The 15,971-nt window shown below is 35.2% G+C and overlaps 1 protein-coding gene across 2 annotated transcripts; it reads left to right on the forward strand.

Annotated features, from left to right (window-relative positions):
* Positions 1-1,074: 1,074 nt before the first annotated feature.
* Positions 1,075-12,719, forward strand: UNE17 (Subtilisin-like serine endopeptidase family protein). Of its 2 annotated transcripts, none has more exons than XM_020664309.2 (10): positions 1,075-1,357; positions 1,472-1,563; positions 1,992-2,089; positions 2,172-2,327; positions 4,534-5,195; positions 5,758-5,825; positions 6,641-6,877; positions 7,381-7,495; positions 8,376-8,589; positions 11,900-12,719. In XM_020664309.2, exons 1-10 carry the CDS (start codon positions 1,277-1,279, stop codon positions 12,565-12,567), a joined length of 2,391 nt encoding a protein of 796 aa, XP_020519968.1. In that variant the 5' UTR covers positions 1,075-1,276; the 3' UTR covers positions 12,568-12,719. The 2 variants fall into 2 exon arrangements, 1 of the variants encoding a protein (XP_020519968.1); XR_016052021.1 differs by having other exon boundaries at positions 1,215-1,357; positions 8,485-8,589.
* The last annotated feature ends 3,252 nt before the right edge of the window (positions 12,720-15,971 follow it).

Genomic DNA, 15,971 nt, shown 5'->3' on the forward strand with positions numbered 1-15,971 from the left:
CAGTAAAGAATAATAAAAATTCAAAATTTCCAGTTTTTAAAAAAGGAAATATTGTTCTATTTTTTTTTGGAGAGGAGAATGTAACAAGATAGGACCGAGTAATTTGGACCCCCAACTTCTTAAAAAATGTAAAGAAAAAAGAAATTTGTTTGTAATATTTTTTATATTTTTTATCATTTTGATAAATATTAGAAAGTGTTTTGGTCATGAATTATTTTTACATTTTTCCTTTTTTTGTATTATTTTTAAAATACCCCGTTACAAATTGATTTTTTCAAAATCTATTTTTTCACTGCATTTTGACCTAAATGTGTTTTGTTTAATTTTACTTTAAACATATTTGTCTTATTTTTTGGATTTTTTGTATTATTTTTATTTTTTAATATTGTTTGGTTTGGCCAGACTCGGTCCAGCTTGGGATGAGTCCAAGTTACTCGGCTCAACCAAAGCAAATCCCCTTGGTCGAGTCGTAGTTTTTTTCATAGGTTTAAATTGGTGCAAATGGGCCAAGCTGCTGGACTCACTTGATAAGCCCTACCGGACATAGGCATCTCCCTTACACCCCCGGTAGGGAAGTATGAATTTTATGAAAAGGGCTAAGGTCGTGGTAGTATCCCCACACTTTAGTCAGCACGTTGTGGTTTTCATTTCAATCGACACCGCCCCATTAACCCTTTCAAAAGACTAACTCCCTAAGCTACTTGAAAATAAAGAATAGGTAGGGGACTGTCTTCTCCACTAAATTACCCAAAAAAAAAACGGAAAGATATGGATCTAATTTTTTGAAGCTTGTGTGCAGAAAACACAAGCTAACCTTCCAAAAATGATTGAATTCTGAGTGAGAGAGAGAGAGTGTTTAACAAATGTTCGTGAAAGAGAGAGAAGAGAAAGCACTTAAAAAAGCCATGCATTTTTGCAGCCTATACATATTTTGTGTGTAAGAGAGAGAGGGGGTTTCATTTGAGGGTGTGGACGAAACCTAAAGAGAGAGAGATGTGAAAGAAGCAGAGAGAGAGAGAGAGAGAGAGAGAGAGAGAGGTGTTTAGGTTGAGGGAAGTGCATAATCTTTGAATTGAAGTTTTGTGATGTGCAGCTAGGAATAGATAGGCAAGGATGAGTCATGATGGTCCCATGGGGGTGCACTAGTCTTTACAGCAGCTTTCCCATCCTTTCTCTGCACGCTGCCCTCATCACATCCTCCTTCTTAACTCTCTCTCTCTCTCTCTATTAAAGCCCTACCCTACCGCCTTCACTCTACCTCACCACCCCAGAGAAAATGGCCACTTTTTTGAAAGCATATTTGGTCATCTTTTTCTCTCTTCCACTTTTTTATACCCCTCTAGTGGCCACAAATGAGGTAACTTCCCACCCCACAAATGCAAATGCCCCATTCCTTTTCCTTTTCCTCTTCCATGCTTGCTTAATATGAGTTGACACCATCCCTTTCTCCCCCTCTATTTTTTATTTGCAGGTGTATATAGTCTACTTAGGACTCAACCATTTAGATGATCCTCTTCTCACTACGAAATACCATCTCCAGCTGCTGTCTAAGGTCTTTTCAAGGTATCAACTTCGGACTCTCTCTCTCTCTCTCTAACACACACACATACACACTTGTCATGGAACTTTTCTCTCTCTCCCTCTAACACACACATACACACTTGTCATGGAACTTCTCTCTCTCTATCATACTCACACTTGTCATCGAACTTCTCTCTCTCTATCACACAAAACACTTGTCATGAAACTTTTTTCTTTGAACTTCACTTGTCATGGAACTTTAACGTGGTCCTAACATGCCTTCTTCCTCATTTAATAGAACATTGATAATAGTTCTCTCTCTCTCTCTCTCTCTCTCTCTCTCCACATACACACACAAATAACTATAAAGGAATTTAGATAATATTGCACATCATGTAGAAACATGTTATTGATAATATTATTCGCTCCCCAAACGCCATCTCTCTCAATGAATTGGTGCAATGTGATAGTGAGGATGAAGCCAAAGAAGCCATGGTGTATAGTTATAAGCACATCTTCTCAGGTTTCGCTGCCAAACTCAACTCCACACAAGCGGCCACTCTAGCTAGTAAGGGGACATCACCAATGTTGCTGTTTGTTTGGTCTTCTTAATCTATAAATATCTTAAACTACAAATTACCATGTTGTAGGTTTGGAAGGTGTGATATCTTCATTTAAGAGTAAGGTCGTTAAGCTTCACACCACTCGTAGTTGGGATTTCATGGGGTTAACAATGGACTACGACGAGGCTATTCCAGTTCAAGAAGCTTTTGGGGAGGATATCATTGTCGGTGTCTTTGATACAGGTTCCTGACTCTCGACGAGAAAGTATACAATAAGATCATTTACCTTCAGTGCCAAAGGTCAAAAGCATTCCTAGCTGACTGATGTCAAGTCGGACGGCTTGGGGTGTACTATTGACTGACCTCAAAGTCTGCAAAAGTTTTGAATTTTGGAAGATAAATTGTATGCCCTGACCATCAAATTTTACCTTAAATGGCTTGGATTGTTTGGAAACTTTGAATACAAAAGATAATAGGCTCATTGCGTCCCGGTCTCTCTCTCTTATAGGCCCTAAAACTTAAAATTTAAAGGAAAAGGTTTATATAAGGTGTCAACCTTATACTATGCAAGTAAGACACACTTCAAAAATCCACTAAAAATGAGTCTTTTGATGTTATAAAATCCTCAAATTGGTCGTCTCGAACTTGAATTATATGGCCATGAAGGAAATTTTTTTTTCTCCAAATTTGACAAATAGTGTATCTTGTAACAAGTAATATGCATCGTCCTTTTTTAAGATTTTCAAATATTAATGGATTTGTTCGATCTACATCATTTTTAAAATTTCAAATTTTATAATTCGGGTGAAGATAGTTTTTCAGGCCAAGTAAAATTTGAGACAGAAAAATTTAAAGGTGTGCCTTCTATATTATAATGTGGGTGCTTCATAGAAACTTCACCCAACTTAAATAGTTTTATGAAATGGTTCGATATGTGCAATTTTGTTTCCAAAGCTCATATTCTTAACTACAAATTTCAATTCCAAAGATTATATGGGAAAGTGCTTGATCAAGAGGTTTAACATGTGCAATTTTTGTTTCTAAAGTTGCATAGACATATTTTTCTTGTTATATTGTCCTTAATTTGTTTTGTGTGCAGCAATGCCCTGACTTCTATAGTGTAACCCAATATTTATCATACCTTGGGTCCTCCAGCTCTAATTGGCTAAGTATGAATAAAGATGTGTTTGGTTATGTTTACTTAGACTTAAGTGAGGGTTTGAAATATGGAAAAAGTTTATATAAGGATGCTACCTTATAATGTAGAAATACGGATGCCCCTCAAAAATCCATCGTAAAAGGTAGTTTTAATGTTGAAAAATCCTTTGATTAATCATCTCGACATCGAGATGCATGACTATGAAAAATAAAAAGATTTTAAGTCTCAGAAATAGTGCATTTTACATCATATTATCTACACTGTCCATTTTCAAGATTTTCATATGTAGATCTACTTGATTTTAACCATTTTTAAAATTTAAATTTTTATAATTAGATATAAAAATAGATTTTGAGATAATCCTAAGAACATTTTACATCAAAATTACATACCATGATAAAATTTGAAGGTGCACCTTACTTCTACACCTACAGATGCATCCATATGCCAACTGCACCCTTGAAATATATATGGAAAAAGTGTATATAAGATTGAGGCTCTAAACAATCAAATTAAGGTGCACTTTAAAAATTCTTTAGAAGAAGTTTCAATTCTGAGAAACCCTGAAATCCAATCATCTTGACCGTAAGATACATGGACATAAAAATAAAAAAACATCAAATCTTAAAAATAGTGCATCTCGTAATGCATTTATCTATACCGTCAATTTTTAAGATTTTCAAATGTTCATAGATATACTTGATGTACACTATTTTTTAAGCTTGAAATTTCATAATACATATGAAAATTTACTTTCAGTCTGTCATAACGATTTTTGGTGCTGATACGACATCTTTCAACATTATTTGAAGGTGCACCATATTTTAATTGTTTAGGGCCTCAGCGTTATACAAACCATATTCAATATATATAAGTTCTTTATATGTTTTTGGCTATGTGATCGAGATCCATTGTATAGGAGCCATTCTATAGCTTTCGAGCTACGATAGTGAAGGTATTGGTCATCTTTGCCTGTGAATGTAGTAACATTAGTAACTATCTATATAAATTTTGATGTTTTTTTTGTGCTATTTCTTTTCATGTTTTTTTTTTTTTTATGTTGATTGTTGTTATTTTTCACATGGCCATCGAACCTGTATAATTTGCACTATCACATGAATGATGAATGTTCTTTCTTCTTCTTTCTTGTCCTCCCAACCCTCTCTCTCTCTCTCTCTCTCTCTCTCTCTCTCTCTTACAAACATGTTTTAAGATACAAGCATGCACTCACATCTAAATCAAACCCTAGCTGAGGTGATCGCTAACCACTTTCTCTCTCCCTTAATGAAGGTATATGGCCAGAGTCGAAAAGCTTCAGAGAAGACCCTAGCCTAGGTCCAGTTCCATCTTCATGGAAGGGAGAGTGCATCGCAGGCGAGCAATTCTCTCCCAGTCTCTGCAACAAGAAGCTCATCGGTGCTCGGTACTACATCAAGGGCTACGAACACGACATTGGACCCCTAAACAAAAGCTCGAACCCCGAGTTCCGGTCCTCGAGAGACCGACTGGGCCACGGCACCCACACCTCCTCTACAGCGGTGGGCTCGCCGGTGGCCGGAGCTGGGTTTGGTGGGTTAGCCATGGGCTTGGCTAGGGGTGGCGCACCCAGGGCTAGGCTAGCGATCTACAAAATATGCTGGAGCCCTGGTTATTGCTCAGAGATTGATATTTTGGGAGCTTTTGAAGATGCAATTAAAGATGGGGTTCATGTGATTTCAGCATCTTTTGGGGCTTCACCTCCTCTCAGGCCTTATCTTTCATCGAGTGCTGATATTGGTTCATTTCATGCTATGCAAAGGGGGATTCATGTGATTTTTTCAGGGGGCAATTCAGGATCAGACCCTTCACTGGTGGAGAATGTGACCCCTTGGGCCACTTGTGTTGGGGCCACTACCTTGGATAGGCACTTCCCTACACAGATCATACTCGGAAGCACCAACATCACTTTTCTGGTATTTTCTCACTCTCTCTCTCTCATATGACTATTGTGCTATGTTCTTTCTTTCCTAGTAGGATGGAAGTATATATATCTCTCTCTACTGAGACAAAACTAGGAAAGACCTGGTATGTGTTCTCTCTCTAGAATAACACGCTTTCTCTCTCTAGAACAACTTATGTGTTGCATTCTCTCTCCCCAAAAGCAAAAAACACCCCAATTGAATGAGAAATCGCCTACTGAGATCGTCATTGGGAACAAGAAAAGTATTGTGGTATTTACTCTCTCTCTAGGAATGAGTGTTGTAATATGCTCTCTCTTTCTAGGACATGATTATTGTGGTTCTCCTCTCTTTAGTGTCTTATGTTTTTTTAGTAAAAGAAATTACTATTAGTTACACTTTCGAGTCCACTTGATGGAAAAAATGGCATGAGTGATCGATTCATGTGATTATTGGCACCTCTTATTCCCTCGGTTATGTATGTAGTTTTCATATAGAAAGTTTCCTAATCATTTGTTTAATGTGTCTCTTCTCTGTGTTCTTTGCATGGCTACCTACTGCGTGCTGACCAAAAAAGGGCGAGGGTTTCATTGACCAGACACTGAAACTTCCATTAGTGGATGGGAGTTCCATCTCCACCACAGGGTACTGCTCTCTCTTTCAATGTCATGTCGTCAGATTTGCGTAGGAGCCTTCTTCAGTTCAGTTTCGTAATAATGTGCTTCGGCGGGGGGGGGGGGGGGAGGGGGGGGGGGGGTATTTAATATTTTTAAAATTCTAAAATAAATAAAAATATAAATTTATATACAACAGTATATCAATCAAAATATTGAATTTTTTCAAAAATCAAAATAAATTCTAAAATTTTAAAAAGTTCTAGCCATACAGAGAATCTAAACATTCAAAATTTTCCTAAAAATAAGACACCCACAGCATGATAAAGAAATTAGACAGTTCGGATCTTATTTTGACACTCATAATACAATAATACTCCAAATCATATTATAATAATAACAACAACAATAATACACATAAATGATTATATAATAATATCAAAATTATAATAGTTATATATAAAAGAATATCATTTCATTAGTATCAATAAATATTATAACAAATTAATAAACATCATAATAAATAAATAATAAGATAATATTATATTATCTTGTAATAAATTATTGCAATAATAAATTAAGACTTAAAGTAATAAATTACAGTAATATCAAAATTATATAATGATACATTTACTAGTATTAATATAATATTGCAAAAATTAATAAATGTTATAATAAATAAATATTATAATATATTAATAAAGCATTTTTTACCATTTACAATATTACTATGCATTTGCACAAACAAATGAATCGCCAAAAAACGTTATCAGCATTTATACTGAATTATTTAACTCGGTCAAAATAATTATTTGTGTATGTGATCTCTGTTGGCGATATTTATAGGGCATGTGATGTGAACAAATTGATCCCAAGGCTTGCATTTAGGAAAGTGGTGCTATGCTTTTCAACAGGAGGAGATTCAAGCACAATTGCAGGCCTAGCCGTTTATTTAGCAGGGGGCTCTGCCCTAATTTTCTCCCAACCATCCACTAAACGAATACCCGATGTGTCCTTCATTCCCATTCTTCATGTTGATATCAATCAAGGGACACAAATTCTTTTCTATATCCAAACATTAAAGTGAGACACCCACTCTTTTTCTTAGGCCTTTTTTCTCATTTTCTCCACTAAATTATGCCTTCATTATTTATATCTCATTTTCTTCACTGAAATGTGCCTTCTTTTTTTCTTTCTTTTTTATTTTCTCATTTTCTCCACTAAATTATGCCTTCATTATTTATATCTCATTTTCTTCACTGAAATGTGTCTTTCTTTTTTATTTTCTCATTTTCTTCACTGAAATATGTCTTCATTATTTGTTCTCTCATTTTCCTCTCTAAAACGTGTGTTTATTATTTGTTTTATATCATTTCTTCTCTAAAAGTTGGTCTTCTTTATTTCATTTTTCTATTTTATTTTTCTTTCTCTTTTTTTTGCATTCCCACTTAGTATATAAAAAATGGAACAAAAACTATATAAGTAAAAAAAAAAAAGGGGCAAAGAAAAAAGAAAAAACAAAAAACAAAAAACAAATGAATTTCTATCTTAGTTTATAGTACTAATAGAATCATTTGGACCACAAGGAATCCAAGTGTGCAGATTAATCCAAGCAGAACGAGTGTAGAAGATGGTCCAGCACCTAAAGTCGCTTACTTTTCCTCAAGGGGACCAAGTTCACTCTCTCCAGCCATACTCAAGGTGATCCCTTTATAGTTGGTGACCTATGCATTCAAGATTTTGCATTCCTAAAAGACAAACCTAACTGCTAAATTCATTTGCAAAAGACAAAGGGGAAATATCATTTAAGAACCCTTTTGTAAAAAAGATCAAAAGATCCCAATTGTTTGATTTTCATTTAACTAGGGTACCTCCTCAAATACTATTTTAAAAAATGCCCAATGGCGCTTGTTTAGGGTTAGAAACCTGAACTAGTTATAACATTTCAGTAACTCATCTTGAACATGCAAAGGTAGGCCTTTCATTTAGTTGGGACCTCTTGGGTGGGTCTAATTACTTAAATATCACTGTTCAACATTTCCCAACCATGAAATTTGTGAGATAATTTTCAAGATACTTGAGTGAACTGTAACATAAAAAGTAAACCCTTTAGTACCAATTGGAATGTTTTAACCCCTTTCAATGATTTTTTTAAGGTCTTGGCCCCTTAAATGATATTTTTCAAGAAATGATAATGATGACATAAAAATTCACATTAAAATCAATCTATAGCATGAAAAGTTTATTTTAGTCTCCCCCCTTTTCTCTCCCTCTCTCTGTCGTATTCAAATGCCTATTTTCTCTTGAATTGCTATATCATGAAAAGTTTCTTTCAATCAGGTTTTCTCCCATATAGTTTTCATATCATATTTCTCCTTGAGTACCTTTGTATGGATATCAAGATAATAATTATTTCCCATGAACCACAACCACCCAAACATATTTTGTGCGCGGAAGCTCTAAACCTGACAAAATAGAAAAAATCTTTTGGGTCTCCTAATTGTAAGGATTGTAGCTTACACACAAAACAAATATTATATGCTGAGGTTCAATCGTGCATGAATATATTATTGTGGTGCAGCCGGATTTAAGTGGTCCTGGGGTGAATATATTGGCTGCTTGGCCACCCATTCTTCCACCTTCCTCAGTACCCATAGACAGACGTATTGTAAATTGGAACTTATTATCAGGAACTTCGATGGCATGTCCCCATGTAGCTGGGATAGTTGCTCTGCTCAAGTCTGCACACCCATATTGGAGCCCTGCGGCCATTAAATCAGCTCTAATGACAACAGGTGAGAATAACGATTCTTATTATAATTATTGTTATTATTGTTATTTTATAGAAAAAGCTTATATAAGGTTGCAACCTTATAATACATAACTATGGTCCACCTCAAAAACCCAATAGAAAAGATTATTTCAAAGTTGAAAAACCTTCTAATTGATCATCTCAACCTCCAGATGTATAGATATAAAGAAAAAAAAGCATTTCAAGTCCTAACAATAGTGCGTCTTGTAACAAGTTGGCTGAACCATATATTTTCAAGTATTTATAGATATACTCAATCTACACTATTTTTAGAATTTTAAGCTTCATAATTAAGATTTAACATTGATTTCAAGCCATCATAAGGTTTCTGACACCAGAATTACAGTGGTAGATATATATATCAGTTTGGATAAAGGGAGCTTTAGGATTTGGACATTTGAAATTTGTAACCAAGAGTGCAAACAAGCTAAACTTAACTCTTTTTTGCCTTGGCATTTCATAAAGACATGGGGCACTTAGACATCTTTTTGTCTATGACAAATTTGAGTTTTTCTAAGATGAAGGTGTTTGCAAAGTCCAACATCCCAATATCTACAGTACTATGGCATCCACCATACACTGAAACATCACTTAGAGTTAACTGTTAATCTCTACCCTCCTCCATTGATAATGAGTGAATAACGGTCGATGTTTGAATATGCACCTTATTACCATACACCACTTGCCTATAGTGTGCCTTTCTTAAATTAAATCCCAAAATTTCTTGGCTTGTAAAACTTGATTTGAGAATTTGATATGTTCATGTTAGAATCGTTCCCAGTTTTCTTATTGGAATCAATTTTTTTGTTTTATAAAATGGCTAATCTTTATATTTTTTGTTTTTCCTTTTATTTATAAGCTCCGCTCCGACTGTGTACTTCTAATGCAGCTCTGATACCAATTGATGCAAATTGAAGGGAATCCACCCTAAAAAATGACCAAATCTTATTAACTCATCTACTTTTTTTTACAATGAAGGGAAACGTCATCTTAAATAGATTAAAAAATTAATAAAGAATATAGACAATTTTATCTCTCCCTCTATTTTCTCTCTCTTAACCTAGTTTCTTGATCATCCATATCTTCATTCTTTAACCATCACGTACCCATCACGTAGCAAAAAAGATAAGATTTTCCACGTTTTATCCAAAGCCATGCTTCTCACGTTTTTATCTAAAACATTCCTAATAAAACTCTAACTCCCCTAATTTAACCTTATGTGTTTACCTTCCTAAACTAACTTACCCACCCTAAGTACCCTTAATTATCCCGCACATATGAAGGGATAAACAAAGAATAATAAAAAATTAAAATAACCCTAATACTATTTGCATCATTCTCTTGGGTTGGGAGAAGCTCGACCTCGAGCTCAAAGTTGGTAATGAAGTCCTGGTAATGAAGTCCCACCATGAGCCTTGGTACGTTTTCTTCAATTTCTTCAAGACTGATGCTTTCAACTGTGTTCTGTGTTCCAAGAGTAATTGTTGAATACAAAAAGTTGCAACTGATCTAATTGACGCAAATTAATGCAGAGCAATAATAACACTATAAAAATAAAAGAAAAATGTTGAGAGAATATATCATCTCTCAAAGTCTACAAGAGAATTCACTTTCTCTCTCAAGGTCTACAAGGGAATTGAATTCACCCCAAGATTGAGAGAATATATCATCTCTCAAGGTCTGAGAGGGAATTCAGACTAAGGTTGAGAGAACATATCCTCTGAATATATCCTCTCTCTAATCTGCAAGGGAATTCACCCCAAGGTTGAGAGATTATACCCTCTCTCAAGGTTTGTGACGGAATTCACCCCAATATTCTTTCTCGGGTCTGCAAGGGAATTCACCCCAAGGTTGAGAGAATATACCTTAAGGTCTACAAGGAATTCATCCCAAGATTGAAAGAATATATCATCTCTCAAGTTCTACAAGAGAATACATCCCAAGATTGAGAGAATATACGATCTCTTAAGGTCTACAAGGGAATTCACCCCAAGGTTGAGAGAATATACAGTCTGAGAGGGAATCCGCCCCAAAAAATCTCTTCACAAAACCAAATTTTATTAACTCATTCACTTTTTTTTTACAATGAAGGGAAACGTCCCCTTAAATAGACTAAAAATTTAATAAAGAATATAGACAATGGACTTCTCTATTTTATCTCTCCCTCTATTTTCTCTCTCTTAACCTAGTTTTTTTATCATCAATATCTTCTTCTTTAACCATCACGTACCAAAAAAGATAAGATTTTCTACATGTTATCCAAAGCCATGCTTCCCACGTTTTTATCTAAAACATTCTTAATAAAAATCCCCTTAGATTTAACTAACTCCCCTAATTTAACATTATCTATAAACTCTTACCCACTCTAATTACCCATTTAACTAGTACAAAATAAACGCAATTTAAACTCTTACCCACCCTAATTACCCCTGCACACATCTAAAGAGATAAACAAAAGAATAATAAAAAATTAAAATAACCCTTGTATTATTTACATATTACCTATATAAGATAAAGATAATATAAACTCTTACCCACCCTAATTACCCCTAATTATCCTTACGCACATCTGAAAGGGATAAACAAAAGAATAATAAAAAATTAAAATAACCTTAATATTATTTGCATCAACTTCCATGACAACATTGTACACATACTCCCATGAGCAAAAACCCTACTTAGAAGGATGATCTCAATTTGAAGTTTTGAGATCCATTTAGGATCACAAGATGAGTATTTTGAAAGAGAAAACGAAAAGAGATTGTATACTATGAGACTATTTATCTTTATGACAAGAGGTACACAATTTATCCGAGCTATCAGAAGTCAAATTGGATGGCTTGGGTGTCACGAAGTTCAAAAAATTTATTTTTGAACTTTGAGACAAGCCAATGACAATCACAATCACCTGATTTAAAATCCGATGTACAAGAGTGATTTTGATATCCTTGTACTAAAAATATATAGTCTCTGAATATCTTTACCAAAAGGAAATAGATTTTGCCGTTAGTTGACACTTAAATCTATAATGCAAAAATTGGATTATCTTTGGACAATTTCTTCAAATTAAGTACATTTTTTTTTATCAAATGCTCGCGATCCTTTTTACTTTTTTTAGTCGGGGTGGTTAATAGGTTAGAGAGGGTACTTCCCATAAATATGTTGTCCTAAATGCATTATAAGATAGAGTTTTACCAGAGGGAGTGAATGTAGGACATATATGCTCCCATGGGATTTTATAATCTTATGGTTTTTTTTATTGTTTTCCCCTGACCCATATCCTTGTTGCGCAGCTTACACAAGAGACACAAGTGGAGATAGAATCCTAGCAGGAGGAACTGTGAAAGCAGTTGATCCTTTTGATATAGGAGCTGGACATGTCAACCCTTTGAAAGCCTTTGATCCAGGCCTTGTTTATGACCTTGATGCCTTGGACTATGTCCCCTTCCTATGTGCACTGGGATACAATGAAGCACAAATAGGAAAACTTGTGAACCAAGTGAAAATAGACTGCTCAAAACTTAGTTCATTCGAGATGGAAGACCTCAATTATCCATCAATAACAGTGCCAAATCTTCAATCTAGGGCAACTATCAAAAGGACCCTAACTAATGTGGGACAGAAGAGAGCCATTTACTTTGCGGATTTTGTGAGCCCTGAAGGTGTGGAAGTTCAAGTGTGGCCAAATGTTTTGATTTTCACTAAGCATCTACAAAAATTATCATATTATGTGACCCTTACTCCAACCAAGTATTCAAAGGGGAGGTATGATTTTGGAGAGATAATGTGGTTTGATGGGTACCACAGTGTGAGAAGCCCTCTAGTGGTTTGTGTAAATCTTCAAATGCCTCATGAAGGAACAAACTTTTCAAGTGGTGAGGAGGTTACTAGGGCCAGGGTTTCATTGACTATGGTAGAACAAGTGTCTCATACTATTGTTAAATCTTTTATGGTAGAATAAGTGTCTCATGGTATTGTTAAATCTTTTAGTCGTCAACCTTATGTATTTTGCCATCAACCATATTTAGTGGTTGGTTTCTTGTAATCCCTAAAGGATGACTTTTTATAAGATGCTACAAAGTAGAAGATGTCGGTTTAGACAATGTTCCAAAAGTTTTATCTCATGATTGGTATAGCATGATGCTATATATCTAAAGATAAATCCGATGAACAACTTAATAAACAATGGTTTAGGCTTTTTAGGCCCAATATTTTGGACATTTTAATGGTGAAATAATTTAAGGTGTCGTTTGGATGTCCATTTTTTAGTCATGAGAATAAAATTATCCTGTTGTTGTACTTGCAACACCATCTATTCAATGGAAGAATTTAAGTAATGTAACGCTCTTAATGGAAGAGGTTTCTATAAGGCCTAGGATTTATGAAAACAAAATAAATCCTCACTTCAAATCCTCATCCGAAAACCACTTTCAACAATTGAAATCTCCATGATGGCTCTAAAATCAATTTCCAACATTGACATTGAAATTCGAACTTCAAAAATTGGTATAGATCTTGCGGATCTATGAACACATACTTTTAGGGCGAAATGGACGATCTAGATAATTTGTTACAATATACACTATTTTTAGAGCTTGAAATCCTTTTCTTTTTTCACAACCATAATGTTTAAGTCAAGATGATTGATATATTCTCGCCCGGCGACATTCTGTTCACTCTTTTTCTCTTTTCTTTTTTTTTTCTTGTCTGGCCTAAGCCGACCCTAATTGGCATAGGCAAGAGCCTCTTTAAACCTTGTCCTAGTAGGGTTCGGGGTAGCCCTAAAGAGACCGGGGCTGGCCCAAACCATTCCCGGCCTATCAATGAGAATCCATTAAGTGTGGGAACGGGTTGGATCGGGGTCGGGTCAGGTACTGTTGGACCCAAACCCGAATAGCATCCAGGCCAGGTTTGGACCTAGACCCGACCTTTCGGGTCCAAAATTTGGACCCTTACCCAGACCCGAGGTAGGGTTTATACGTTGGGTCTTGGGTCTGATCGGATCCATGGCCACCCTATGACTATGAGCTTATCCTTCTTCTTTTTTTGCCTTGCCCTTTTTTTTAACCATCATATACCCATATTCTTGGCGACATTTACAATAATTTATGAATACCACATTACATATACCCACATTCCTTACTGTTTTACATAATAACTGGAGATTCTTAAGAAGTAATTGTATTAGCAACATTTATGAATACCCACATATACCCATATTATCTGGGTCCGGTTCAGGTGGACGGGTCTAGATTTTGGACTTGAACCCAACCTTTTAGATCCAAAAATTGGACCCATACCTCAACCCAAGGTCGGGTCTACCTGTCGAGTCCCAAATCTAGTTGGGTCTATTGCCACCCCTAGAGTCCATGATGTATGATCCATGGAGTCCTATAGTTCATTTAATCACACGCCATGCGCAGTGTATAGTTTGGTGTCTACTATCCTTCTTGAGATATTATTATTTAAGGTTTTATCATGTGTGTTTTTTTATAGGAATTTTATTATTATTATCTTTAATGTAGAATTTTATTAGATAATTATTTGGAATGTTTCATTAGTTATGAACTAGTTTTTTATTGAAAAATCAGTAATTATGAGTTCGATTTATACACAATAAAAAGGATAAATGTGTTACAAGTTTTACCAATGACATCGTTGATGAGAAAAAATCATCATCAAACCTAATAGCTTTATCATGCCCATCTAATACAAACAAAATATTGCCATTGTAGAATGTAACACAAATAGAAAAGTGTATATTACATATAATAAGATAGAAAAGTGGATATTACACCTTTGTGTTATCATTATGTATATAATGAAATAACCACCATAAGGAATTGTGTGGAGCATAATTATTTTCTCAAAAGGGTTCCTCTCTCTCTAAAATTTCTGTATGGCATTAGAGCAATATCGATCCTCTCAACCCTCAACCTTGAAGCCGTTCCTCTCCCAAAATAAGCCTCTCTCTATTTTCAGCCTTCCGTCTTGAGTATTTTCAGTCTTCCGGATTTATTAATTTCTAGCTTTTTGCTCTTGCATACAGTCTTTCGTATTTATTATTTTTGCCTAGCATCTTCTTTATCGCTATTGCATATGAGATAAGGAGTTGCAAGAGTCTTTATTTTATCTTTTCAACCTTTCATCTTTATCATCTCTACCTAGCACCTTCTTTCCTATAACATGGCCAAACATTTCCCATAGTGTTAATACAGTCTGTCAATTTATGCATGTCCCTACAATTGCCCATTTTCAAGCAGTTAAGTGAATTCCCTGTTATCTCAATGGTACACAATCATGTGGTACAAGAATTTTATCGGTTAGTTCCCTTAGAGTTATATGCCTTCTCTCTCAATGGTACACAATCATGTGAAATAAGAATTTTATCGGTTAGTTCCTTTGAGTTATATGCATTCTCTGATGCAGACTGAGCAGAATCTCCAACCACTCGTTGTTCAACCACTGGTTTCTGCATTTATCTTGGTTCCAATTGCAAATCTTGGAGTGCTAAGAAACAGCCAACTGTGGCTCGTTCCAACGTTAAAGCGGAATACCAATCTATGACATCCATTGCTGCAGAATTGACATGGCTTTCTTTTATTCTTCGAGATATTGAGTTGCCTATTCCTCAACCAAAAACACTTTTTTTGTGATAATATTAGTGCTTTTTACATGACAGTTAACCCTGTTTTTCATGCACGGACAAAACACATTGAGTTAGACTATCATTTTGTGCGTGAAAAGGTTGCTCTTGGAGTACATGTCACTCGTTTTGTTTTTTCTCGCAATCAAGTAGTTGATATCTTCACCAAGCCTTTACTATTAAATGTTTTTCAATATCTTTGCTTCAAACTCGAGCTTCAGATGCCTCTCCAGTTGAGTTTGAGGGGGAGTAATAAAAACAAAATATTGCCATTGTAGAATGTAACACAAATAGGAAAGTGTATATTATATGTAAGAGTTATTTACGTACGAACCTTAAATAGTTAGGACAGTACGAGGTGCTCTCTTTATACCCGAAAGTTACAATCATGGTCGATCAACACGACCTTTTTCCTCTTTTCCTTTTTTACAAAATTACCCCCTTGGTCCCAGGATGGCATCCTCAGACTGTTTTTTTTTTCTTTCAAAACTTAAAAGTTGCGGTCCAGGAATAGCATTCTCGGACCGCTTTTTTTTTCAAAACTTAAGTTGAAGTCCGAGGATTTCAACCTCGAACTAAAATTTCAGCTTTAAAGGAAAAAAAAAAAAGCTGTCCGAGAATGCCATCCTCGGACCGCGGACCGCTTTTATTTAAAAAAAACTTAAAGTAGCAGTCCGATGATAACATCCCCAGACCGCTTGTTTATTCCAACACTTAAA

This window comes from Amborella trichopoda, chromosome 3 (assembly GCF_054954075.1).
Source record: "Amborella trichopoda isolate Santa Cruz 75 chromosome 3, AtrichopodaSantaCruz75HAP2 v2.0, whole genome shotgun sequence".
Taxonomy (NCBI): Eukaryota; Viridiplantae; Streptophyta; class Magnoliopsida; order Amborellales; family Amborellaceae; genus Amborella; species Amborella trichopoda.